The sequence below is a fragment of the Oncorhynchus nerka genome, linkage group LG9a (assembly GCF_034236695.1).
Source record: "Oncorhynchus nerka isolate Pitt River linkage group LG9a, Oner_Uvic_2.0, whole genome shotgun sequence".
In the NCBI taxonomy this organism is placed as follows: Eukaryota; Metazoa; Chordata; class Actinopteri; order Salmoniformes; family Salmonidae; genus Oncorhynchus; species Oncorhynchus nerka.
Window position 1 is genome coordinate 21269092 of NC_088404.1, and position 26777 is coordinate 21295868.

The following is a 26777-nucleotide window of genomic DNA, read 5'->3' on the forward strand; positions in this document are numbered from 1 at the left end:
GATGTGGCAGAACCTGAAACGAGTAGTTGATGCTCGAAAACCCACAAATGTCGCCGAGTTAAAGCATATTTGCATGGAAGAGTGGGCCAAAATTCCTCCACAGCGATGTGAGACTGATCAACAACTACAGGAAGCATTTGGTTGCAGTCATTGCAGCTAAAGGTGGCTCAACCAGTTAGAGTGTAAGGGGGAAATCCCTTTTTCCACACAGGGGCATTGAGTGTTACTTATTTGATTCATTTAAGAAACAAAAGTTATGCATCACAATTTTGTGTTATTGTTTCACTCAGGTTCCCTCAATTATTAGGTTTCGGGTTGAAAATCTGATAACATTCAGTGTCAAAAATATGCAAAAATAGAGAAAATCTGAAAGGGGTCAAATACTTTCCCATGGTACTATATGTGTAATACCGCTGCAGTTTTTTTGTTGCCTTGAGTTTCACTTTAAAAAGCAATGCTGTCAATATAGATGTCATTCAGATCTACATGAATACATTCAAATCACGAAGACAAACCTTTTAATATATTAACTTTAAAACCTTGGAGGGGGCAGGACCAGGTTCTAAGGTAAATGTCTGAGAGAAAGATGGGGCTAGTGCAAAAGCAGGTCATGAGAGTTGCAAATGGGAGCGAGCCTAACCATGATGTATAGTAATGAAACGGACGTCAGTGTGTTGCTAACAGTATAGATTCCTCCACTGTCCCTGTCCCCATAATGGGCTCGAATGAGTGATCCTGTGCTCGCAGACACATGGAACCATCCTCCTTGACAACGTACAGTACAAACCGTTTGAGATATGAAAAATCTCATTCAATAGCTCCATCTGCAACATTTCAAGCTAGCTGTGGAGTAAATTTATGGTACGTAGGATACTTCTTATCCCATATTCTTCATTACGAACTAGTCACAAACTGCTACTAGAATTGGGATTATTTGCTTCAGTATTTTTACCTGAGAACTACAACAAAAACAGTAGCTAAGTGGAATGGACATCGTATTCTGATTAAATTCATTGTGGGAATTTCAAGTTGAATCTAGAGGCATTCAGCCATGGCATTCTAAACATTCTTATTTGGTTAGCAAGCTAGCTAAAGTTAACATAACTAGCTAGCTACGTCTGTGCAAATTAAGTCTTTGCTGTTATCTAAAGAAATGCCTGGCAATGTATTTATGGTTGAATTTTCTGTAAGTTTTCAATCAAATTGTTGCTCAAAACAGCGGGCATAGTGGATGTTTTAGCACCACCAGAGAGACAGACCACTCTACTGCTGATGCTAGCTGCCATCCAAGAGCACAGAGTGCTTAAAAAGGGTCTGTGTAGAAACATAGACTTTTGGGTGAAAAAATGTAGATGTGATTAAAGGCGTCAAACTAATTAACGGTGTTAAAATTTTCAAAAGTTAAATGTAACTTGTTAACTTTGACAGCCCTAGTAATAATATTCCTTGGATCTTTATTGTGGTAGAAAAGAGGTACCGTGCCTTCAGACATTATTCACACCCCTTGACTTTTCCACATTTTGTTGTGTCCCAGCCTGAATTTAAAATTGATTAAATTGGGATTTTTGGTCACTGGCCTACATACAATACCACAATGTCAGTGGAATTAGTCAACATTTTTACAAATGAATAGAAAATTAAAAAGGTGAAATGTTGAGTCAATAAGTAATCAACCTCTTTGTAATGGCAAGCCAAAAATGTGCTTAATTAACAAGTCACATAATAAATTGCATGGACTGAGTGACTGTGTGCGCAATAATAATGTGTAACATGATTTTTGACTGGCTACCTTATCTCTGTAACCCACACACAGATCATTTTAAGGTCCCTCAATCGAGCAGTGAATGTCAAACAGAGATTCAATCACAACGATCAAGGACGTTTTCCAATACCTCACAAAGGACACCAATTGGTAGATGGGAGAGAAAAAAACAGACATTGACTATCCCTTTGAGCATGGTGAAGTTATTAAATTACAGTTAGTAACAGTTTTGCATTAAATCGTGTTCAAAATGTATGGAAAGACTTGTCTTGCAATGATCAACAATGAACCTGACAGAGCTTGAATAATTTTTAAAAGAATAATGTGCAAATATTGTACAATCCGGTTGTGCAAAGCTCCTAGAGACTTACCCCAAAAGACTCAGCTGTAATTGCTGCCAAAGTGATTCTAACATGTAAATGAGATATTTATGCATTTCATTATCAATAAATATGCAAAAAAAATAAGATATATTTTTTTTGGACCCATTTTGAATTCAGGCTGTAACAACAAAATGTGGAATAAGTCAAGGGGTATGAATACTTTCTGAAGGCACCGTACATAATGGTGAATCACATTGAATCAAAAAAGGCCACTGTCAAACTGCTTTTTACACACCATAAAACACAAATTGGAATTACATTTTAAAATCAGGGATCATGTTTAAGATACTTTTCATTATTACTGTTGTCTTTAATCGAATATTGCAAATCTAGCTAGTTTGTTACTTGGTCCATGATTTTGAATTTTGGTCCTAGGTTGGTTGCACCATCTGTACCACATCATCTTGGTTGGTAGTCCTATTACACCATATTTCACATAATGACATCGATGATGTCACAGAACTGGACAAAACTTTAAACTTTGCTCTTCCTGAGCTCAGTGTTGATTTAATAGTCAAACAGTCAACATGGGCTTCTGTGGGCTCTTCAAGTGCCATAAGGCAAAAAGCTAAAAATCAAAGAAGATTGACATTGGCAATGAAGAAGGGGACAATATTAGCTCATCAAGGAGATTAATGTGCATCAGTGCTTATTTTTGCTACCTTTGGTTTGGTCTGTGGATTGGTCAACAATTGATTTTGAATACAAACATGTCATATCTGATATAAATGGAATGAAAGTCTGTTCTCTCGCTTCTCCTGTATCCTGCCCATGGAATAAGGTTGTAAGGCCCATGGCCTGAGTAGGTCTGATTAGTTCATGCTTTGTCTTGTAAGTTAGCCTTTGTGAATACTATCTAAGCATACAGATCCTATGTTAATGTCAGTATTGTCTTGTAACTTAAGCTTTATGCCTTGTATGTGAATCCATTCATTTGACAAAGATATTAAATAATGCCTACTTTTATATTCGCTTCTCATGACCATTCCCAGATCTTACATTTACATTTAAGTCATTTAGCAGACGCTCTTATCCAGAGCGACTTACAAATTGGTGCATTCACCTTATGACATCCAGTGGAGCAGCCACTTTACAATAGTGCATCTAAATCTTTTAAGGGGGGTGAGAAGGATTACTTTATCCTATCCTAGGTATTCCTTAAAGAGGTGGGGTTTCAGGTGTCTCCGGAAGGTGGTGATTGACTCCGCTGTCCTGGCGTTGTGAGGGAGTTTGTTCCACCATTGGGGGGCCAGAGCAGCGAACAGTTTTGACTGGCTTACACAGCTAAATGCATAATAATTGCACATGGTTTAACTATAGTATCATATGGAGTCAGATATTCCGTTCAATAGACTTTGTTAACATACAAATTACATAGTCTTATGATGTGTTACATGTGAGGTATATACAGTATAATATATGCTTAGCCTATATGATAAATATTACTCCACTACACGTAGAGGTAGACCAGGCAGCTCATCACCTTCCACGATCCTGAGAGGAGCCAGCCATCTGGCTAAAAAAGCCTCTGGATCTGGTGTGGGCAGAGGGGTGCATTGGCTTCCACTCCTAAGGGTACCTGCCCACCTTCCCTATATTTTATCTACCCTCAGGAGATAGCGCTGGCCAGGTAACGTCCATAATATTTTGCAAGATACATTGACACAACTTTTTCTTAGCAACCCCAATTAATTGTAAATGTCTTGGCTCCTACAACATGTCCCCTGTGTGTCTCTGGCTGGTCAGGGGCAGGACTTATTTCCTCTACTTCTCCCCGGACCAGCCTCTGGTCATGCTACGGAACAGCACCAGCCCCAAACCTGCTGTCTGCCATCAGGCTCATCCAAACAGCGAGGAGCCCGTGGACATGGAGAGCAGATCATTCAGGTGTCCGTTTCATGGCTCATGTTGCCACTGTCTTTCAGGTGTACCTCATGGCAGAGGTCCCACAGGTGAAAGTTGGTTTTAGCCGAAGTTGAGGGGGGATTGGCTATATTGGGATTGGGTGTAATCTCTTACAGCCGAGTTCCCACCATGTTGCCACTGTCTTTCAGGTGTACCTCATGGCAGAGGTCCCACAGGTGAAAGTTGGTTTTAGCCGAAGTTGAGGGGAGATTGGCTATATTGGGATTGGGTGTAATCTCTTACAGCCGAGTTCCCACCATGTTGTGGCTGTTGCGTTTCATTTTTATCTTTCAACTTGAATGAGAAAAGACTAATCCGCTGAAGTTCCTTACTGGCATACCAAATAAAGGAGATTTTAGCATTGAAAGTAGATTGCTTTGTGATCATTTTAAATAGTATTTTAATAGTATACTGTATGTATTCTGTATACTGTATGTTTTAACTGTCTTTTTTCAATGTGTTAGATATCAGAAGGGTTTCTATAAATATTACATTGATTATAACGCTGTCATCTTCAAAACATAAGGCAGGTTCACAGTGGTTAACAAATGCAAAACAGTTCAATGATTGCATATTGCTGTTATGTCTGAAACAAATTACATTTGATTTTCATCTCAGCAGTGCAGCTAGTAATTTATGCTGGTACAGACTGCTGTGCCCAGACTAACTATTGAACTCCAATACCAGAAGGCCCTAAATCTAAATTCCATAGATAATTAATTTAATTCCTAATTAATCTGTTCACTCCGATATGAATGAATTATTGCAGAGCCTGTTTATCCTGCACTCATCTTTTTGCACATGTCAACTCCTCCACATTAGTGGGTATTTGTTTTCTGTGTGCATAAAATTTGTTTTTGCTCCTCCAGTGTGCTCAGGAGTGTGCTCTTTCCTTGGTCCCAGGGGAGAGGGTCTGAGATGGACTTTACCTCTGGCAACGAACCAACTCTGCTCTCCTCTCCATACAACACTCTCATTCAATATCCTGAGTGGTCCAAACCCAAATATTGATTTGCTATCCTAAGTAGAAGCTGAAATTCATCTGGCTTTGAAGGTTGTGAGGCCTATGTGTCCTGCGCTCCGATTCGGGAATCAGGGAGCTTATGAACTTGGAAGTGTCACACTGTGTACCATCTACTGCTAGTCTGAAAGTAGAATCATAAGTTACAGGCACCAATACTGTCTACACACTGTTTTTCATGAAATAGCTATTTATTTTAAGGTACAATAGAAGGTGGGATTTGTTTTTCTTCAATGTATCATTCGCAATTCCTTGCACTGGGTCTGTCACAGTAGGTAGCCAATGTTCACAAATGGAAAATATAGGAAACTTAATGCATCTTTAGATGGCAGTATTATAAATCAGTATGAGCGCTCAGCAGACAGCATTTGATATGAAGATAAAAACAACACATTCTTCTGAAAACATTGTTTGTTGAACCGTCTGTGTAGGGTAGAAGGAGGCTGGAGTAGCTGTGGTAGTAAATGATGTATTATTCTGATAAGGCTGTCAAAGTTAATACGTTAATTAACGGAGTCAATTTAGTACCGCATTTATTACATCCATTCTCCACCCACAAATCAGGGTTTCCCCACAGACACTAAGTGAAACACAACGCGCTCCGCTGTTGGTCGGCAAGTCATTTCTTTCCCAGAAACTTCAGCCCAAATCTGCAAAGAGTCTGATAGACTTTTTAGTCTAACTTTGTTAGCCAATACAGAAAGAACAGGAGAAACACCCAGCACATAGGCATAGCCTTAATATACCAACCAATCATCTCCCACAACTGTTGTGTGATTCGCTAAAATTAAATGACAAATAATTTACTCAGTAGGTCACCCCCATTGAATTCTATGGTTACTCCAACTAAGGCAAACTTTGAATCATTGATACCCCAGGATTATATGCACTGTGTGCAATAGCCTGGGATGAGCTTAGTTGGGAAGTAGCAGCAGCTATAGGTCTCACTGTGGTGCCAAAACATCCATTATGCGCACAACTTTGAGCAACAATTATTATTATATTTTATGTTTTTGAATTTTTACCCCTTTTTCTCCCCAATTTCGTGGTATCCAATTGTTTTTAGTAGCTACTATCTTGTCTCATCGCTACAACTCCCGTACGGGCTCAGGAGAGACGAAGGTTGAAAGTCATGCGTCCTCCGATACACAACCCAACCAAGCCAAGCCTGTATCCAACCCGGAAGCCAGCCGCACCAATGTGTCGGACGAAACACCGTGCACCTGGCAACCTTGGTTAGCGTGCACTGCGCCCGGCCCGTCACAGGAGTCACTAGTGCGCGATGAGACAAGGACATCCCTACCGACCAAGCCCTCCCTAACCCGGACGACGCTAGGCCAATTGTGCGTCGCCCAACGGACCTCCCGGTCGCAGCCGGTTACGACAGAGCCTGGGCGCGAACCCAGAGTCTCTGATGGCACAGCTGGCGCTGCAGTACAGCGGAGCAACAATTATTTGAAGGGAAACATACAGAAAGTTCATCCATAAAAACATTCCAATACGTTTCTTTAGATAACAGCAAATACTTAATTTGCATAGAAGTAGCTAGCTAGTTATGCTAGCTAGCGAACCAAATAAGAATGCTTAGAATGCAATGACTGAATGCCTCTAGATTCAACTCTAGAACACAACAGGTCAAAAGGTCAAAAGATTTGAAGCTAACGAACCCAATTCTAACAGTAGCAGCTTGTGACTTATACAGAATTGTAACATGATATGTGATCCTCCATACCCATTACAGCTTAGCTAATGGAAAGCTCCGGCGCCCATTTTTCAACTAACCTTTCTTGGCGATAAGTTAATCGAGAACAAAGAAAGTATATATATTTTTTAAATCGTTTGACAGCCCTAATTGCTGAGCATCTCTGCTGAAGTGTGACTTTTTTCTAGCTGAGCAGCTCTATGGAAAGATGGTGCCAATAGGCATGGCTGCCTTGTTTCAGGCTCCAAAGCAAATTTGAAACTTAAAAAAATAATTTTTGATCACTTTATTAGCCCAAAACGTTCTTTACATTATTATATACAGCCGGAAATAACTTTTGTATGTCAGAGACGTGGTAACTCACCAGCATTTCAACCAGGAACACAACTTTCCTAAATTGGATAATTTGTTCTTACCGTCTGTCATGTTCTGACCATAGTTCTGTTATTTTATTCTTTGTTTTAGTATGGTCAGAGCGTGAGTTGGGGTGGGCAGTCTGTTTTTCTATGTTGGTTTTTGTGTTCGGCCTAGTATGGTTCTCAATCAGAGGCAGGTGTCGTTAGTTGTCTCTGAGAATCATACTTAGGTAGCCTGGGTTTCACTTTTGGTTTGTGGGTGTTTGTTTCCGTGTGTGTGTGTTTGGGCCACACGCTACGGTTTCGGTTTTGTAAATTCACGTTGTCATTTATTGTTTAGTGTTCTGAGTTTTAATAAAAAATCATCATGAACACTTAACACGCTGCTCTTTGGTCCGATCCTTACTCCTCCTCAGACGAAGAGGACGATATCCGTTACAGAAACACCCACCACAAGAGGACCAAGCATCGTGGTAACAGGCAGCAGCAGCAGCGGCCGAAAACACAAGACTCCTGGGCTTGGGAGGAGATTTTGGACGGCAAGGGACCCTGGGCACAAGCAAGGGAATATCGCCGCCCTAAAGCAGAGCTGGAGGCAGTGAAAGCGGAGAGGCGCCGGTATGAGAGGCAGCATGGCAGCGCGGCTGGAAGCCTGAGAGGCAGCCCCAAAAATGTATTGGGGGGGAGGCGCACGGGGAGTGTGGCTAAGTCAGGTAGGAGACCTGAGCCAACTCCCCATGCTTACCGGAGAGCGAGAGGGACCGTGCAGACACCGTGTTATGCGGTGGAGCGCACGGTGTCCCCGGTGTGTGTGCATAGCCCGGTGTGATTAGGTAACCCCCATGAACTGTAAATCAGTCATTTCTCCCATAAATTTTCAAAGAAAAACTAAATCACACACACACACACAGCTTGGAAGGAGGGACACATTGGGGTGTGTAGAGACATACACTGCCTGCATTAGTTAACCTTGTTGGAACTATTAACCTCTTGGAACACTTAGGGGCAGTATTTCATTTTTGGATGAAAAAACGTTCCCGTTTTAAACAAGATATTTTGTCACGAAAAGATGCTCGACTATGCATATAATTGACAGCTTTGGAAAGAAAACACACGTTTCCAAAACTGCAAAGATATTATCTGTGAGTGCGAAACTTCAAACAGGAAATGAGCAACATTTTTGAGGCGCTGTTTTCCATTGTCTCCTTATATGGCTGAGAATGCGCCCTGAACGAGCCTACACATTCTGCCGTTTCCCCAAGGTGTCTGCAGCATTGTGACGTGTTTGTAGGCATATCATTGGAAGATTGGCCATAAGAGACTACATTTACCAGGTGTCCGCCCGGTGTCCTTTGTCGAAATTGGTGCGTAATCTCCAGCTGCAAGCATTCGTCCATGTGATTCAGAGGAGAGAGGAGACTTCCACGAACGATATATCATCGAAGAGATATGTGAAAAACACCCTGAGGATTGATTCTAAACAACGTTTACCATGTTTCAGTCGATATTATGGAGTTAATTTGGAAAAAAGTTCGGCGTTTTGATGACTGAATTTTCGGTTTTTTTGGTAGCCAAACGTGACGAACAAAACGGAGCGATTTCTCCTACACAAAGAATCTTTCAGGAAAAACTGAACATTTGCTATCTAACTGAGAGTCTCCTCATTGAAAACATCAGAAGTTCTTCAAAGGTAAATTATTTTATTTGAATGCTTTTCTGGTTTTTGTGAAAATGTTGCCCGCTGAATGCTAACGCTAAATGCTACGCTAGCTATCAATACTGTTACACAAATGCTTGTTTTGCTATGGTTGAAAAGCATATTTTGAAAATCTGAGATGACAGTGTTGTTAACAAAAGGCTAAGCTTGAGAGCTAATATATTTATTTCATTTAATTTGCGATTTTCATGAATAGTTAACGTTGTGTTATGCTAATGAGCTTGCGGGATAATTACACTCCTGGATACAGGTTTTTTTCGTAGCTAAACGTGACGAACAAAACGGAGCGATTTCTCCTACACAAAGAATCTTTCAGGAAAAACTGAACATTTGCTATCTAACTGAGAGTCTCCTCATTGAAAACATCTGAAGTTCTTCAAAGGTAAATGATTTTATTTGAATGCTTTTCTTGTTTTTGTGAAAATGTTGCATGCTGAATGCTACGCTAGCTATCAATAATCTTACACAAATGTTTGTTTTGCTATGGTTGAAAAGCATAATTTGAAAATCTGAGATGAGTGTTGTTGACAAAAGGCTAAGCTTGAGAGCTAGCATATTTATTTCATTTAATTTGCGATTTTCATGAATAGTTAACGTTGCGTTATGGTAATGAGCTTGAGGCTGTATTCACGATCCCGGATCCAGGATGGCTAGAATCAAGACGTTAAAGAACCGTCAGACCTAGAGTTCCGAAACTTTAGAAACCTGTTCTAGACCTCAGGTCGATAGTGCGTGGTGAGTTACGTGGCTCTAGAAGGTTCTCGGACCGAGAAACAGCCTCGTACATTTGCAATAACTTCAAATCATTTTTGCATCACGAAAATGACATTTAAAAATGTCCCAGAGTCGCAAGACTAGGTGCATTGCGACCGCCTCGGCCCATATAGACGGACCCCCAACGTTTCTGTCCGATAGCTCATTCAAGGACACCGTAGCAAGGCATGGAAAAAAGTGGATTTTAAGCACCAATTAGGGTCTTGCTCGGGCACCAAATGACCTATCGAGCAGAAACTTGGGATTCGGGGTACCCTCAGCTAGGCCTACACATAACATCAGAACTGGACCCGCAGCTAGAACGCAACTATGTTTTTTACGTTTTTATTATGGATTGAACAGAAGGCGTTGTGAATTTTGGGCCAGCTCTGAAGTATGTGATAGTTGGAAAAAGTGGGTTTGGTGTCAGTTTGGTGTCAGAATGATATCTAATTGACTGATGGACGGTGACTTGCTGGTGACTCTTGTCCATTTGGAATATGTTTAAACAGTGAGGTACCATCACCAAAGTGACATTCTGAAATCAACCCTAACGAGCGATGGAGAGGAACCAGAATCACTGCCCAGCCATCCCGAGTTCATCAGGCCAGTCAATTTTGCATTTCTGCAGGATTTTTGAGCATGACAAATTCGTGATGGTACATGCCCATTGAAACATATTATAAATGCACGTGCATTTGCAATATGATTCAACAGTGAAAAAACATCACCAAATGGACATGATGAAATCAACACAACGAGTGATGGAGAGGAACCACTATCACTGCCCGGCCATCCTGTGTTCATCAGGCCAGTCAATTTAGCATTTCTGCAGGATTTTTGAGCACGTCAAATTTCTTATGGCATTTGGCCCCAAAAAAGTGACTATGACTTTTGACTTCCTAATAAAATTGGACAAAAGTATATTCATACAGTTCTTACACATGTGTAATTGACAAAAAAAAATAAAAAATATCGAAAGAATTTCGTAAAATGGTCAGCTCTTTAAGAGGTTGCTAGGTTTATGATTTATTTTTCCCAATTTTTCAAAATTTTGCTTTTGGATGTTGACTTGTGTTGCATTTGCAATATGAAAAACCACGGTGGAGCGTGAAGTGTTACACCTGGCATTTGCCATATGGCATTTGCAATCAACTTTGAACGAAACGACTCCGAATTGAGTGGTATTGGACACCGTGTATATGGTTTGTCCAGTGCCAATGACTTCCCATTCATTTTTGTCCATTTCAGGGGGGTGTTCCCTTACTTGGTTGTAAAATGTTTGTATGCTTTTGTAAGCGTGGCGCTGTCCTCCGATAATCGCATGGTATGCTTTCGCCGTAAAATCTGAAATCTGACAAAGCGGCTGGATTAACAAAAAGTTCATCTTTAAACCGATGTATAACACTTGTATTTTTTAGGAATGTTTATTATGACCATTTTGAATTTGGCGCTCTGCAATTTCACCCCGGATGTTGTCTAGCGGAAGACCTGCACCAGAAAGGTTAAAGGCACAGTCAACTTAGTGTATGTAAACTTCTGACCCACTGGAATTGTGATACAGTGGATTATAAATTAAATAATCTGTTTTAACAATTGTTGGAAAAATTACTTGTGTCTTGCGCAAAGTAGATGTCCTAACCGACTTGCCAAAACTATAGTTGATAACAAGAAATTTGTGGAGTGGTTGAAAACAAGTTTTAATGACTCCAACCTAAGTGTATTTAAACCTCCGACTTCAACTGTATGTATGTATGTATGTATGTATGTATGTATGTATGTACAGTGCCTTGCGAAAGTATTCGCCCCCCTGAACTTTGCGACCTTTTGCCACATTTCAGGCTTCAAACATAAAGATATAAAACTGTATTTTTTTGTGAAGAATCAACAACAAGTGGGACACAATCATGAAGTGGAACGACATTTATTGGATATTTCAAACTTTTTTAACAAATCAAAAACTGAAAAATTGGGCGTGCAAAATTATTCAGCCCCTTTACTTTCAATGCAGCAAACTCTCTCCAGAAGACCTAAATGACTAATGATGATAAATACAATCCACCTGTGTGTAATCAAGTCTCCGTATAAATGCACCTGCACTGTGATACTCTCAGAGGTCCGTTAAAAGCGCAGAGAGCATCATGAAGAACAAGGAACACACCAGGCAGGTCCGAGATACTGTTGTGAAGAAGTTTAAAGACGGATTTGGATACAAAAAGATTTAAACCAAGCTTTAAACATCCCAAGGAGCACTGTGCAAGCGATAATATTGAAATTGAAGGAGTATCAGACCACTGCAAATCTACCAAGACCTGGCCGTCCCTCTAAACTTTCAGCTCATACAAGGAGAAGACTGATCAGAGATGCAGCCAAGAGGCCCATGATCACTCTGGATGAACTGCAGAGATCTACAGCTGAGGTGGGAGACTCTGTCCATAGGACAACAATCAGTCGTATATTGCACAAATCTGGCCTTTATGGAAGAGTGGCAAGAAGAAAGCCATTTCTTAAAGATATCCATAAAAAGTGTCGTTTAAAGTTTGCCACAAGCCACCTGGGAGACACACCAAACATGTGGAAGAAGGTGCTCTGGTCAGATGAAACCAAAATTGAACTTTTTGGCAACAATGCAAAATGTTATGTTTGGCGTAAAAGCAACATAGCTCATCACCCTGAACACACCATCCCCACTGTCAAACATGGTGGTGGCAGCATCATGGTTTGGGCCTGCTTTTCTTCAGCAGGGACAGGGAATATGGTTAAAATTGATGGGAAGATGGATGGAGCCAAATACAGGACCATTCTGGAAGAACCTGATGGAGTCTGCAAAAGACCTGAGACTGGGACGGAGATTTGTCTTCCAACAAGACAATGATCCAAAACATAAAGCAAAATCTACAATGGAATGGTTCAAAAATAAACATATCCAGGTGTTAGAATGGCCAAGTCAAAGTCCAGACCTGAATCCAATCGAGAATCTGTGGAAAGAACTGAAAACTGCTGTTCACAAATGCTCTCCATCCAACCTCACTGAGCTCGAGCTGTTTTGCAAGGAGGAATGGGAAAAAATGTCAGTCTCTCGATGTGCAAAACTGATAGAGACATACCCCAAGCGACTTACAGCTGTAATCGCAGCAAAAGGTGGCACTACAAAGTATTAACTTAAGGGGGCTGAATAATTTTGCACGCCCAATTTTTCAGTTTTTGACTTGTTAAAAAAGTTTGAAATATCCAATAAATGTCGTTCCACTTCATGATTGTGTCCCACTTGTTGATTCTTCACAAAAAAATACAGTTTTATATCTTTATGTTTGAAGCCTGAAATGTGGCAAAAGGTCGCTAAGTTCAAGGGGGCCGAATACGTTCGCAAGGCACTGTATGTATGTATACACACACGCATATATACATACATACATACACACCCCGACATTGCTTGTCCTAATGTTTCTATATATCTTAAGTCCATTCTTTTACTTTTAGATGTTTTTATAGTTGTGTATTACTGCACTGTTGGAGCTAGGAACACAAGCATTTCACAACACCCGCAATAACATAAGCGACCAATACAATTTGATTTGTTTGATTTAGCATGTGAGACCTGGTTTAGGTCTACCCTGACAAAACAGCTCACATATTCCCTGCTGCCTGTCCCACCTCCCCGGTAATATTCACTCCACCCTCTCTCCTGAATTAAGCATGTGTTTACAGCAAGCGCTTTTCATGGCTTGGTTATACGCTGTGATGAGTATTTGCGAGAGGTGATTGTGTTTAACATTTCTGTAATTCACTTTTTATTGGGGATTTCAAGTGATGTCTGTGAAGGGGCAAATAAAAATGTACCAATAAAATAAGAAGCTTATAAAAATCGATGTGGGATCTCAGATTTATACTGCATTGTCCCTCTTAAACTCTTCCCTCAGGGTCAAACACAGTTCAATATTTCAATAGATCACTTATCAATAATTCAAAGCCCCTGATTGGCCGCTTCAGAGACCCCCCCTATCTCTCTTCACCTCCCCTCTTCACATGGAGGCAGAAAGGACCTCTGGCTTCAAACACAGCTAAAGTTTCTGCTGGATTTTAAAGCAGGAGTCCTTGTGCCCTCCCAAGAGGCAGCCCCACAGCTTATGATCAAACAGCCACCGACTTTAGAATGGTAGTCCACTACGGTGACATAGGTATTTCATGGAATGATAGGAATGATAGGTTGAATACTAACCAACCACTTTCCATTCTTCAGTAACTACTAAAGATTTCTAAATATGAAGTTTAATGACACACCCATTTATCCAGATTTTACTTCCACCATTACTCATTCTTCATTTCAGAGTCTTTGACTAAACTTTCCTTTCAACTATTAAAAATGAAGGAGCCCTTATTTGAACACCTAATGGTGATGCTCTCAAAAAATATAAAAAGGACAAAGAAGTACATTTCGCATGTGATTTTTTGACAGCAGGGTGACATTAGGGTGATATTTAATGCCATCGTCTGCAGTGGAGAAGATGCAAAGTCATTAGGCGATGTTCATTGTTCTCCACGGAGAGGATCTATTGTGTTTAATGAGACAGGGTCCAATGTTCCACTTTGGCTTTTCATATGGTGCGAATGCTTTTTTTGTGACACTCCGTAATGTGAAACAAGGCCACTTGAGTGCGGGCTGGTGAACCACACTCTGAACCCACTAACAGAACCACTCTTCACATCTGCTCCTCTCCTTCAAATGCTCAACAGCCCAGTGCAGTGCCTTATTAGCCTGGTTCATCTACCACATTTGTAACTTTATTTGTGACTAACTCAATACCCATCTGAACTGTACAGTGAATCTACATTCTCATGAGAGAAGACAGGAGTAGCCTTTACCTGAGTAAACTGCCAGGCGAGTTTCATGCGCTTGGCTGTGGCATAGCTGCACTCCAGGAGCCACGGCCGACTGTTCACATCCACCAGGCACTTGTTGTCGTCGTCGTCGATGGTGGGGCTCAGGACCCCCAGGTGTAGCTGCTGCGTGTTCGTGTAGTACACGTTCTAGAGAAGTACCAGATGAGTGTCAAGCAAAAAGAACGATTAGTAACAAGGAACAGAAATGCTATGCATCTGACTGGAGGGACTGAATGCAAGCATCAGGGAGATAATTGGGTGGAATGATGTTTGTCTTTCGCAAACAAGACATTTGATTTGATTTTATTATGATCTCTTTTAGTCCCCATTTGGACTAATCTTCCAAGAGTCCTTAACATTAAAATACAATTTATAATACAAACACACTTTCACATATAACACACTATTACAAACATAACACACTAGCATAATGACCCAATAAATACTCAATCTAAAAAAAAGATTGATTCTTCATCTACTATAGTCCCACAACATTTCTATATACTATATTTAAATAGTTTTTAAATAATGTTTAAACTTATATATTGAAAGGTTTCTAGTTTGCTCAGTTAATTTATTCCATTTCTTTATTGCTCTAAATCGAAATGTTCTTTTGCCCATTTTTCTGTCTGGATAACGCATAGATGGTGGACAATCTATTCCTAGTATTTACTGAATGTCTGTCTCTTACCAACTGAATACCATTGTGAATAGAACTTGGCCATTTTAAATTATGTATATTATAAAATAAGATAAGCATGTTTTTTTTTCAATTATCTTGTCGATTGATGACCAACCAAGAAAACTGCCCATGACTGCAACAGAAGAACCATAACACCTCCTCCACTGACACCGTTTGTAGACTAAAAGAGCAGATCTTATTGCTCATAATATGATCATCAATCCATTGGACAATAGCTTGTTTGGAAGAATTTATGTCTACAGTAATTAAATTTTCTGTGTAAAAACAATCTGCAAAATGATTGGCAATATCAACTGGTTTTGTTATTATTCTCCCGTCAACCTCCACACTAGATGGGCATGATGAGATAGATGTACCAAGCCAACCTCCACACTAGATGGGCACGATGAGATAGATGTACCAAGCCAACCTCCACACTAGATGGGCACGATGAGATAGATGTACCAAGTAAGCCCTTAACTGTGTTCCATACCTTTTTACAATCATTTTTACAATCAGTAAAAGCATTGTTGTAAAATAACTTTTTTTCCCTTCGATTCAATTTAACTGCATAATTACGTAATGTCCTATAATTCTGTTCATCGATTTCTCATTTTGACTTGGCTGCTTAGACTTTTGCCATATTTCTTTGAGAAAAAGCTTCACCCAGTTCATCAATCCATGGAGATGGACGGGCACCAACTGTTCTCTTTCTTATAGGGGCATGATGGTCCATTACCTCAGTGAGCAAATCAATAAAACATTCTGTAGTCTGATTTAAATCATCCTCTAGATAAATCAGCTCCCAGGGTACAGCAGCCAAATCATTTAGAAAGAGCTCATGATTAAATGTTTTAACAGATAAATCAGCTCCCCCAGGCATTGACAGCAGCCAAATCATTTAGAAAATCAGAGCTCATGATTAAATGTTTTAACATTTCTTTTGACCACAATCCAAATGATTGGGGTTTCTTTGTAACCTTGGTGTTCAAATGATTATGGTCTAAATCTTTCAATATTTATCCTACCTGTCCAGCCCACTGGCATTGATCTGGCTTTTTGTTCCACCATTGCATTGCAATGGTATATTACAGAAAATCAGATCAATGCATGTGTCTGAACCATGGTCTTGATGACCAGTGGAGGGAGCGGAACTTAATTGAAGATCTAGTAGTATCATTAACCATTTGTTTCAAACCACAGTTCTTAGCATATCTCATCAATTTTGTTCTATTCAAATGATTGTGATCCTTCCAATTTATATTAAAATCCCCCAAGATAAATACATCTCTGTTGGTATCTGTGGCCTGGTCAAACCCAGTACATAAGTAATCCAGATAGGACACCTTAAAGATAGGAGGTCTATACACACATCCTACCAATATGGGTGCCTGGTGAGGTAGATGTACTTGAGCCTGCTGAGCCCATAGTGCCTCTATTTGACCTACATTAAGGTCATCCCTCCTCTTAAAAGGTATATGATTCTGAATGTACAGAGCTACACCCCCACCATTCCTGTTCCTGTCTCTTCTCAGTAGACTAGATCCATGAATGTTAATTTGCCCATCATATACAGATGCATCTAAATGCGTTTCGGTCAAAGCCAAAATATGAATATTATTTATGTTGACCAAGTTAAAAACCTCACGTATTTTGTTAGGAAGGCTACATACATTAACCTGAGCTATATGCAGCCCTTTCCTTATCAAGTGGAGATCAATATAGCGTGTATTTCTTATAGTTGAAGTTGTCATGATACACTACAACACACAAACTCAGTTTTAAACATTAAATTAAAATAACCAGGGAGTTACTCTAGAGTCCTGATACAGTTGCCCGTTGATATAAAGTTTATCCATCACCATGGAGACTCGATGATTCAGGCAACGCTTTTCCTTCATGATGGGATATAGTTTTTTTCTCCTTTCATTGATCTCGGTGGGGAAGTGATCATTCATTCCAAAATCAGTGTTTCTGAGTTCTCTCCCCATGTTCTTCGTCATTTCCTTTTGCTTAAATTGATCAAAACATGCAATAATAGCCCGTGGCCTATTTCCAGAGGCCTTGCCTATTCTATGGACTCTGGAGAAAGTGGCATTGCGCACAACATCGGTGGGCAGTTTTAGTTGAGTTGACATAAAGTCTCAGACTGTGTCCCCACAGCCTCTGCTGTTGTCATTCTCCGGTATCCCTGAGAATATTAGATTGTTCCGCATTGATCGACACTGTACATCAAGCAATGTTTCTTTAAGTTGTTTGTTCTCCCTTTGCACCACCTCCACCTTGCTATGAATAGAGTCTACAGTACCTTTCAGCTCCACCTTGCTATGAATAGAGTCTACAGCACCTTTCAGCGCCATGTTCTCTTTCCTTAGATCAGCAATCTGACATTGGCTGAATTCGAGACTGGCACATAATGCATTGATGTCCTCTCGTAATATATCCAAGATATCAAGTTTGGCAAGCCTTTCATTAATGGATTTTAACAAGTCAACATCCATATCAGTAAACCTCTCCCCACTCGCGCCCTCTTACTAGGGGATGGTTTGGTTCCATCGTTGATACCTATTGGCCAACCTGGTTTTGTTTTGTAGATTTGGTTGGTTGTCCTTGACAATGCTTGAATCCTCTGAAACCAGCGACATGTTTCTTTGAGTTCGTAAGTATCTCTCATCAATGAATCGTTCAAGCTCTTCAATGGATTCTAAATCACCCAGTGTGTTTACAGACACAAACTGTTCAGCTAAATTCTTCGCAATTCAGCTCGGTCAGTCCTTAGCTTATTGATGAGCTTAGAAAATCAATTATCCCAACGTAAAGCAATATTGAGCCTTTAAGCTGTGATCCTGTACCCTGAAAGAGTTCAGCAGACGGGGGACACAGTGATAATAGTGGTTATTAAACATGATCTATAGATTGACATTCCATTCCAACTGAACTCTTAATGGTGTTGCCTCTCCATTCAGAGCTGGTGACAGAATCTCATTAGTCTCAATCCCTGTGAAGAGAGGACTCTGTCCTTCATTACCTGCCAGGTCCTTTGATAGGTCCTAATTGTGTGTATTGCAATAAAGACACAGCTTGAAGTGTTTACACACCTTAATTTTTTTTTGTCAAAACAGCAAATATAAGAACAAAAATACATGCATTAAATGGACATTTTCCCCATACAAATAGTTGTTCCACTTTGGTATTTATTAGGATCCCCAATAGCCTCTGCCGCAGCTACTCTTCCTGGGGTCCACATTTTATTGCTAGCTTGAATTACCTGGGGTGGCAGAGAGTTCCATATAGTCAAATCAAAACAAATTGTAGTGATCACATGCACATGGTTAGCAGATCTTATTGCGAGTGTAGCGAAATGCTTGTGCTTCTAGTTCCGACAGTGCAGCAATATCTAACATGTAGTCATGGCTCAATTTAATACTGTGCATTTCCCAGCTTCTGTTCTGGACCTGGGGACTGTGAAGAGACCTCTGGTTGCATGTTTTGTGTTGTACCAAAGACTGTTCAAACTGTGTGCCAAATGCTTGAACAGACAGTTCGGTACCCTCAACACATCAATACCTCACACAAAGACTCAACTCAACTTTGAGCCAGGATAGACTGACATGCATGTTACTGACACTTGCCCACCATGTACATACGTGTGATATGTGCTGCTTTGTTCTGGACCAACTGCAATTTACCTATGTCCCTCTTTCTCGCACATGACCACACAGCTGAACAGTAGTCCAGGTGCAACAAAACTAGGGTCTGTAGGACCTGTCTGGTCGAATGAGATGTCAAGAAGGCAGAGCAATGCCCTATCACTAAAATACCTTTTCCCATTTTAGCAACTATTAAGGGTATATGTTTTGACCATGACAGCTTGCCTTCTAGGGTTACACCCAGCAGTTTAGTCTCCTCAACTTGCTCAATCACCACATTATTCAATTATAGATCTAAATTAGTCTTAGCGTTAAGCGAGTGATTTGTCCCAAAAAATATGCTTTTTGTTTTTGAGATTTTTCAGCCCATTACTAGCTACCCTTTCTAAAACTGACTGGAGCTCTATGTCTATGTACACTGAGTCATCAGCGTACATAGACACACAGGCTTTATTCAAGGTCGGTGGAAGGTCATTAGTAAAAACAGAAAACAGTAACGGCCTTAGCCGGCTGCCCTGCTGTACAGCACACAACTGAATTTGCATGATAGGTCTAGAATTTCATTTAAAGTACTCCTGAGCTTTTTTACTATCATTCTTTATATAAGTTCTTTGTCCCATAGTATAGTTTCTTCATTTAGTTTAGTTATGTGATTTATTTAATTGACTGTATGTTTGCTAGTCTGCTGTGTAGTCAGACCTATTTGCTATTCCCTTTGCCTCATCCTCTCAGCCATACAGTTTTTCAATTCATCATCTATCCATGGGGATTTGGCAGTTCTAACAGTCACTTGTTTGATCCGTGTATGCCTATCAGTCAACAGAATAAGCAGTTTCATAAATGCTTCAAGTGCAGCATGAGGATGTTCCTCATTACACACATCTGACCAACCAATTTATTTTACACATTCGACATAGGAATCATTGCAAAACCTCGTATGATCGTTTATACACAATTTTAGGTACAGTCTTTCAATCTCTCATGGCTCAAAGTGGAAGAGAGATTGTTTTTGTAAGAAGTGTTGACAACCTGAATGCACCGAGCTGTCTGTTTAAATGACTAGCACACAGCGTGGACACCCATGCATATCCCACAAGACATGCCACCAAAGGTCTCTTCACAATCCCCAAGTTCAGAACAGACTATGGGAGGAGCACAGTACTACATAGAACTCTATTCCACATCAGGTAACTGATGCAAGCAGTAAAACCGTACACACAAAAAAAATCTGGTAAAAATACACCATATGGAACAGCGGGGACTGTGAGACACACACAAAGGCACAGACACATGCATACGCACACAAGAGCTAGCACACACACACACGTATATTGTAATATTGTTGAATGGTGGTATTATACATTTTGTATTGTAGATATGTAGAGGTGTATTAATGTTATGATGTACTGTTTTACCTTTTGTTTTGTATGTAATGTAAGTACCTTAATGTGATTGGACCCCAGCAAGCGTATCTGCTGCCTTTGCAACAGCTAAATGGGGTTCACTAAGAAATACAAATACAAATCTACTTCCCCAGAGTCAAATTAACTTGTGAATAGCGTTTTCATGTGTCCGTGTCCAGTATGAAGGAAGTTTGAGGTAGTTGTGAGCCAATGCTAACTAGCTTTAGCGCAAAGACTGGAAGTCTACGGGTATATCCTAGCATGCTACACCCATAGACTTCCAGTCATTGTGCTAATGCTAAATCCTGAAGTATCCCTTTAAAGATTAATCAAAAATGATTTCTACATTTTTAAACTGAGCCGTGTGGAACAGAGAGTGTGAGTGTGTCTGAACCACCGACGAGTGTGTCTGAACCACCGACGTACTCATTGCGAGAAGAGCCTTCATCCCGATGAGGATTTGTACATAACATAGCCAACATTTATTAATCCCTCTTCAATGAACTCTGCAAGGGCTTCATAGCAAATTGAAACCCTCTATCTTTCGTCTGCTGACGCAGTCGCTTTCTGTTCATTAGAGATGCGGTCTCTACTATAATCAGAACCAACTCCTACATACTTCATTATAAACACAAATAATAGATACCATATAGTTGCTGTCTGATGAAAAACTTGTAACTCAATATTTATTTTACATTTATTAAAACCACTAACTCCCCTCAATGTACTCTACGTTTCATATTTATAATTGTATGATCATTAATGGGAAAATATGTTTTTATACATTTCCTGAAAAGTTTATTAAGGTGATAAGAGATGTTCATGAGACAGCGACGATATCATGTAAATGTAAAGTAACTTTCAACAGGTATGACTGAGACGACTGAAAAAAACCACCTTTGGTACTACAGTATAGAGCAAACCAGTAAAGATAGAATAACCAATTTAATACATTTGTTTCCTGTACTAAGGTATCCCTTGCCGCTCTCTGCAGTAACCTGTAGAGTGCTCTTTGATAAGGTCCTTTGATAAGCAATATGGATCCCTAGTGTCCTCACCAGTGATGGAAAAAGTACCCAATTGCCATACTTTAGTTAAAGTATAGATACTTAAGTAAAAGTGAGTAAATTTTCTTGTTTTTAAAATGTACAGATAGCCAGGGGCAGACTCCACCACTCAGACATAATTTACAAATGATGCATTTGTGTAGTGAGTCCACCAGATCAGAGGCAGTAGGGATGACCATGTGTTCTCTTGATAAGTACGTGAATTGGACCATTTCCTGTCCTGCTGAGCATTCCAATGTAACAAGTACTTTTGGGTGTCAGTACTTTACACCACTGCTCCACATACACAAACACACGTTCAGTGCCAATTGGAGCTTCATCTCCATACAGTCTAGAGGGTCTGGTCTCCTAGGTAACACCAGTTCTAATGAGGAACACTGGGAGATGTACAAATGAGGATCCCTGCTGAGAGGGGAGAATCTCCTGGTGGCCTGGCAGCCCATCTGTTCCCACAAGAAACACCCTTCTACCTCCTCAATAATAGACAGGCCATCTCTATCTAATTAGTTCCTGGTCCCTGACATTCACCACCATTCCCCTCCATATCCAGATAATGCTCTGATAGAGTTTGTATAGGCCTACACACGCCATTGTAGTACAGACGCAGAGGACATGTGCTGCTATTTGGCTTGGCTTCAGCCTGCATACCCAACGTAATACATTATCTTCTCTCAGTTTGTATTCTACAGTAAATCCTGTAGGGTTACTGTCTAGAACTAAACTGCATTTTGGACCCAGCAGCTTAACAATTGATAATCTCATATCTTGGGTTTCAGCAAAAATATATAAAAAGTTATGCATAATAAGTACATTTTCTTACATGAGCTAAATGTCTCAGGGATAAAATGAACATTTATTGTGACAGTGAGAGAGAAAAGTGTTCACGCAGCAGTTCGGAGAGATCCAGTAGCTGGGTATGACCCAGAGAGAAGCCAAAGGTTTAACATTTCAGGCACCAATCGATTATATTGACTTCTGACAACAGAGATGCAGTACTAGACTGTCTTGTTGCAATTATAAATTATTCAATGTGAATATGTAGACGGACAAACAAAATGGTTATTTTTTGCTGTAAAATCCAGCACATTACATAGTAGTAAAAAGGGACAAGTAGTATAAAAGCACTAGGCATTTAGAAACATTAATACCTTTTCCAAAAGCTTTTATATTGAACAAGACAAGGAAATAAGGATGAATATCCTGAGTCATAGTTAGAGCAAGGATCTTATTTTAAGTGGGGGAAAGACCTAGTAATTCAGTAATTGCTGTGGCATATACGTTAGGACCAGGACAAAATTGGTAGTGACCTTACAGATGGAGGGGTCAGAGGGCACTCACCTGTGGCGTCATCCCATGACAGACGTACAGGATGGGGATGTTGTCCGAGTCAGGCCCCTGGTCTAGACACAGGTCGCTCCTCAGAGCATTCTTCAACTGGAGGAGACAGAGGAGGAAAATCAAGGCTGTTCCAACCACATAACCATGGGGCAGGGATGGAGACGGATTAAGGATGCAGAAGTCATCGCTCTCCATGCGATAACAGACTATCTGTTTCGTAAAAGCACTTAAACTGTGCCTTCTTCGGTCTGGCCAACGACAACGGTTAATTAGTCTGTTAATGATAGAATGACACAGCACACAACTGGTCTGTGTGACGAAGAGTTGGACAAATGGAAGCACTTTAGGCTAAATACCGAGAACACAATAGTTGAAACAATTGTTTTTCATTATCCTCACATCAACAAGGGAAGAAATATGTTTTGCAACTAAATAAACGGGATGCCATTAGTCCTGCGGAATCTGTTTGACAACAAATTGAGTCACATTTTAGAGCGACATCTACAAAAATAAATAATCACACTGTTTAATATGATATTGTGTAATAAATGTTATGGTTATGATAATATCACTCTCAATGCACTATTATTCAGTTCAGCTTTAAGATAACTATCATTGGTCAAATATGTATTCTTCAAATGTGTTTCAAGAAGTTGTTTTGATAGCAATGCCTTCATAATCATATTCCCAGCTCGACTCCCACACATGCTGAGTAGTGTCATGATCACACATCAAACATTTCTAACACAGTTGTGATGTGCTCATCAAACAACCAAGCAAAGCACTAGAGGGTTTGTCAAGTTATTTCTGGACCGTTTTATTACTCATGTTTAAATACAACTGACCTTCAACCTTTCATTGCTTCAGTGGAGGTATGTCCTCAAGCTGTGGCTTGAAATGGACTCCTATGACAGTAATGTTCTTGCTAAGATATTTCAAAAGACTGTTTCAGCATGAACAGTATGTGGGCCGTTCCACCAATTCGGTGCCTTTTAAGAAGTGTAGATTTGTCCCAAAAACTTTAGAATTCACCTCATTTTAACATTCTGTCATGAAAAGGACATGTTCGACTTCATGAAAAAAAACACGCTTCCCCATCAAGAGTTTAAAATACAAAAAATGGCTATTAAGTGACAAATAAAGTAACAGGGTAGACTGTAACAAGGTTGACAATTTTATCTTAAATCAGCTACAAATCCCCTCGAGACAGGGGGAATGAAAGCTTGTTTTGTGGAACAGGGAGTGGCAATTGAATGCAAGTGAACAATATTTTTTCAATTGCTAATACATTTCTAGCCTGTCTATCTATGGGATACAGGGTTGACGTGTTATATGCTCGACTCGCTCAGTTTTCCAGCGCAAAACACACTTGAATATGGCCAAGAGTATAACCAGCTTACTTCCTTCTACAATATGATTTGACTATTCGATGTTCAATGTTTCTTTTGAAAAAGGTATTTAAAAAGGAAGTTTCACCATATTAAAAAGAGAGTTCAGTTCTAGTAACAGGGTTGACCTTAAAATGAGGGTCAGATGTAGATTAAGAACTAATCACATGAAATAAATAATAATCTCCAGAAATTACTGTCAAAGGAACAAAATAACTAGGGCTTTACAATGATGGTGAAACTTGGAGACATTTTGGGGTTAAGTGGGTTGAAATCTTCCTAGAAGTGACACAGGGTTGCTGAATTTCGGCACTTCAGTAAGCCATTTCATAAAAATAAAAAATCTGATTGATTGAATTCTCCATGTGGTCTATATTAAAAAGGGCACTTAATATAACAGGCTTTAAAATTCAGTATTGGTCCACAATGTCTACTTAAAATATCAAAGGGACACAAAAGGCACTCTTTCCATGAAATTACTCATGCACGTTCTTACCTCACGTTATCAGCACAATATAGCATGACTTTCTATGATAAGTGACCTTGTCATACGAGGTGATACGCTGCACATGTATGGTACAGCCATCTTGTGCTATTTTGGAAAAGAAACAAAGGCTGAGATGTACAGATATCATAACATACTCACCACTCCATAGGCAACTGTGTCACTGTAGGTTCTCATCTCAGAGTAGATGTTGGCCAAGAACCAGCTGAAAGATTTACACAGCAGTCTGTTTCTCAAAGCCTTCCTCTCCGAGAGGTCCCCTATGTCAATCCCTGAGTTCTAGAAATAGATACACCAACACATGGATACCACAGGTGGTTGGTGGCACCTTAATTGGGTGGTTCATAGTAAGGACTGGAACAGAGTAAATGGAACAGTATCAAACAGGTGTTTGATAGCGTTCTATTCACTCCATTCCAGCCATTATCATGAGCCAGCCTCCCCTCACCAGTCTCCTGTGATGGATACCCACATATCATAACCTATCATTAAATAAAACATTTATGGAATCCAAGTTTAGACTGAATTGACTAGGGCCTGGATTATTTTCTGCTCAGGTCACATGGTCAGGAGGGTTGGATAATGACCCACTCTAAGGAGGCTGTGGTCTTTACCTGTAGGGGAACGTTCCAGGCCATGTAAACATGGTTCTTGTATTCGTCCATCCACACCTCGGCCACCCTAAGTGCATTCCGCCGCACATGAGCAGTCAGGTCTTGAGTGTAGGGCTTGTGAGCACGCTCGATATGCGCTATCCGAGAACAGGGCAAAACCTCCACACTGCCCCCACATTGCCATACCTGGAGTTACATACAGAGTCCAAATAACATATTTCAAAAGAGGTAGGAAGTTGAGTATAGCCTTGGAAGTGTACAGAGCTCAGTAGTGAACACAGGGTTAGATGTAAGGAAGTCAGCGTCAGTAAATTATCGGTCATATAAAGACGGTCTACCACATCTCACACAAACTTTTGGACTACTGTAGAGCTACCACGTCTCCAAACATCTTTTACCAATCACCATATTTTGTAAAGGAACTTACTGTGAAGGGTTATGAGGAGCTATTATTTAGCATATAATGTAGCCTGTGTGTATGAGAGAGAGAAAATCAAAGAGAGTGAGAGATGGTGTGTGCAAGAATCTTCTTTCATCCTCCAATATTCTCCTGCTGGGTAGAGCCCCAAGAGCTCTTCCTTTACTTTCTCTCAGAGGAAAATCCTTCTCATGGGGATTATACGGAGCATGTGCCTACTGTTTTGGACTGGAGACAACTGTATCGCCAGACAACATTACACCTGGCTGTACATGGGTGTGGAAGGTATAAGGAAGTGTCCAGGACTAGAAATATCAGTTATTATGAGTGCTGAATTGTTTCACCCACCTGTTCATGGTCATAAACTAAACACACAACTTGGTCAGGAACTCAAAGGAAAAGTTAGCTAACCGCGATTTAATCAGAAAATGATTGCCTGCTGAGATAAGATTCTAAAGTAATCTAATTGGAAAAAAATCTGCAGTAAATATACAGTGGGAAAACAGACATAATAAAGATAGACCTATAAATAAAGTCTTTATTAAAGCATAACATGTGTTTATGGGGTACCAGGGAGGAAGCATTGGTAGAAAAACACAGAAATCCCATTACTGATGATTCCCCTTGTTTTGGCAGGCCTAAATAGAACTATTCACTACGGGAGATGTTATGCCCTGTGGAAAGAAGTGTAATTCCGGATTCCGTTAACAAAATTCCTCATTTACATTGACAACACTGATTATCCATGACTTGAGTTTCTGTTATCTGCAAAGATAGAGGGGATTACGTATGCACTCGCACACAGAGCCTGTTAAGACAGGCTATGCTTTTCCTGTACTGTACTGAAAATAAACTCCAGCACCCTGGTAATCGTGATTCTCCACAGATTCATTGGATCTTTATACCAACATCTGGTCTCAATAGGGTTATACACTACATGGCTAAAAGTATGTGGACACCTGCTTGTCGAACATCTCATTCCGTAATCATGGGCATTAATATGGAGTTGGTCCCCCTTTGCTACTATAAACAGCCTCCACTCTTCTGGGAAGGCTTTCCACAACATGTTGGAACATTGCTGCGGGGACTTGCCTTCATTCAGCCACAATAGCATTAGTTAGGTCGGCCACTGATGTCGGGCGATTAGGCTCGCAGTCGGCGTTCCGATTCATCCTAAAGGTGCTCGATGGGGTTGATGTCAGGGCTCTGTGCAGGCCAGTCAAGTTCTTCCA

At 40.2% G+C, this 26777-nt stretch overlaps 1 protein-coding gene and 1 long non-coding RNA gene across 3 annotated transcripts in view; one reads left to right on the forward strand and one right to left on the reverse strand.

The window, feature by feature from the left end:
- LOC115134033 (polypeptide N-acetylgalactosaminyltransferase 18-like) overlaps positions 1 to 26777 on the reverse strand; it is an 89554-nt gene that overhangs the window by 17262 nt on the left and 45515 nt on the right. The window contains exons 7-10 of the mRNA XM_029667571.2: positions 25128 to 25313; positions 24655 to 24792; positions 22621 to 22716; positions 14463 to 14627 (exon numbers count right to left, since the gene is read on the reverse strand). Coding sequence (XP_029523431.2) covers positions 14463 to 14627; positions 22621 to 22716; positions 24655 to 24792; positions 25128 to 25313 — 585 coding nt within the window. The remainder of the gene's footprint in view (positions 1 to 14462; positions 14628 to 22620; positions 22717 to 24654; positions 24793 to 25127; positions 25314 to 26777) is intronic.
- The window catches only part of LOC115134036 (uncharacterized), a 112443-nt gene continuing 92854 nt past the window's right edge, over positions 7189 to 26777 (forward strand). The window contains exons 1-2 of one of the 2 annotated variants that reach the window (XR_010464683.1): positions 7189 to 8819; positions 9097 to 9228. This is a non-coding gene — a long non-coding RNA (uncharacterized LOC115134036). The remainder of the gene's footprint in view (positions 8820 to 9096; positions 9229 to 26777) is intronic. The other variant, XR_010464684.1, reaches the window with a different exon arrangement.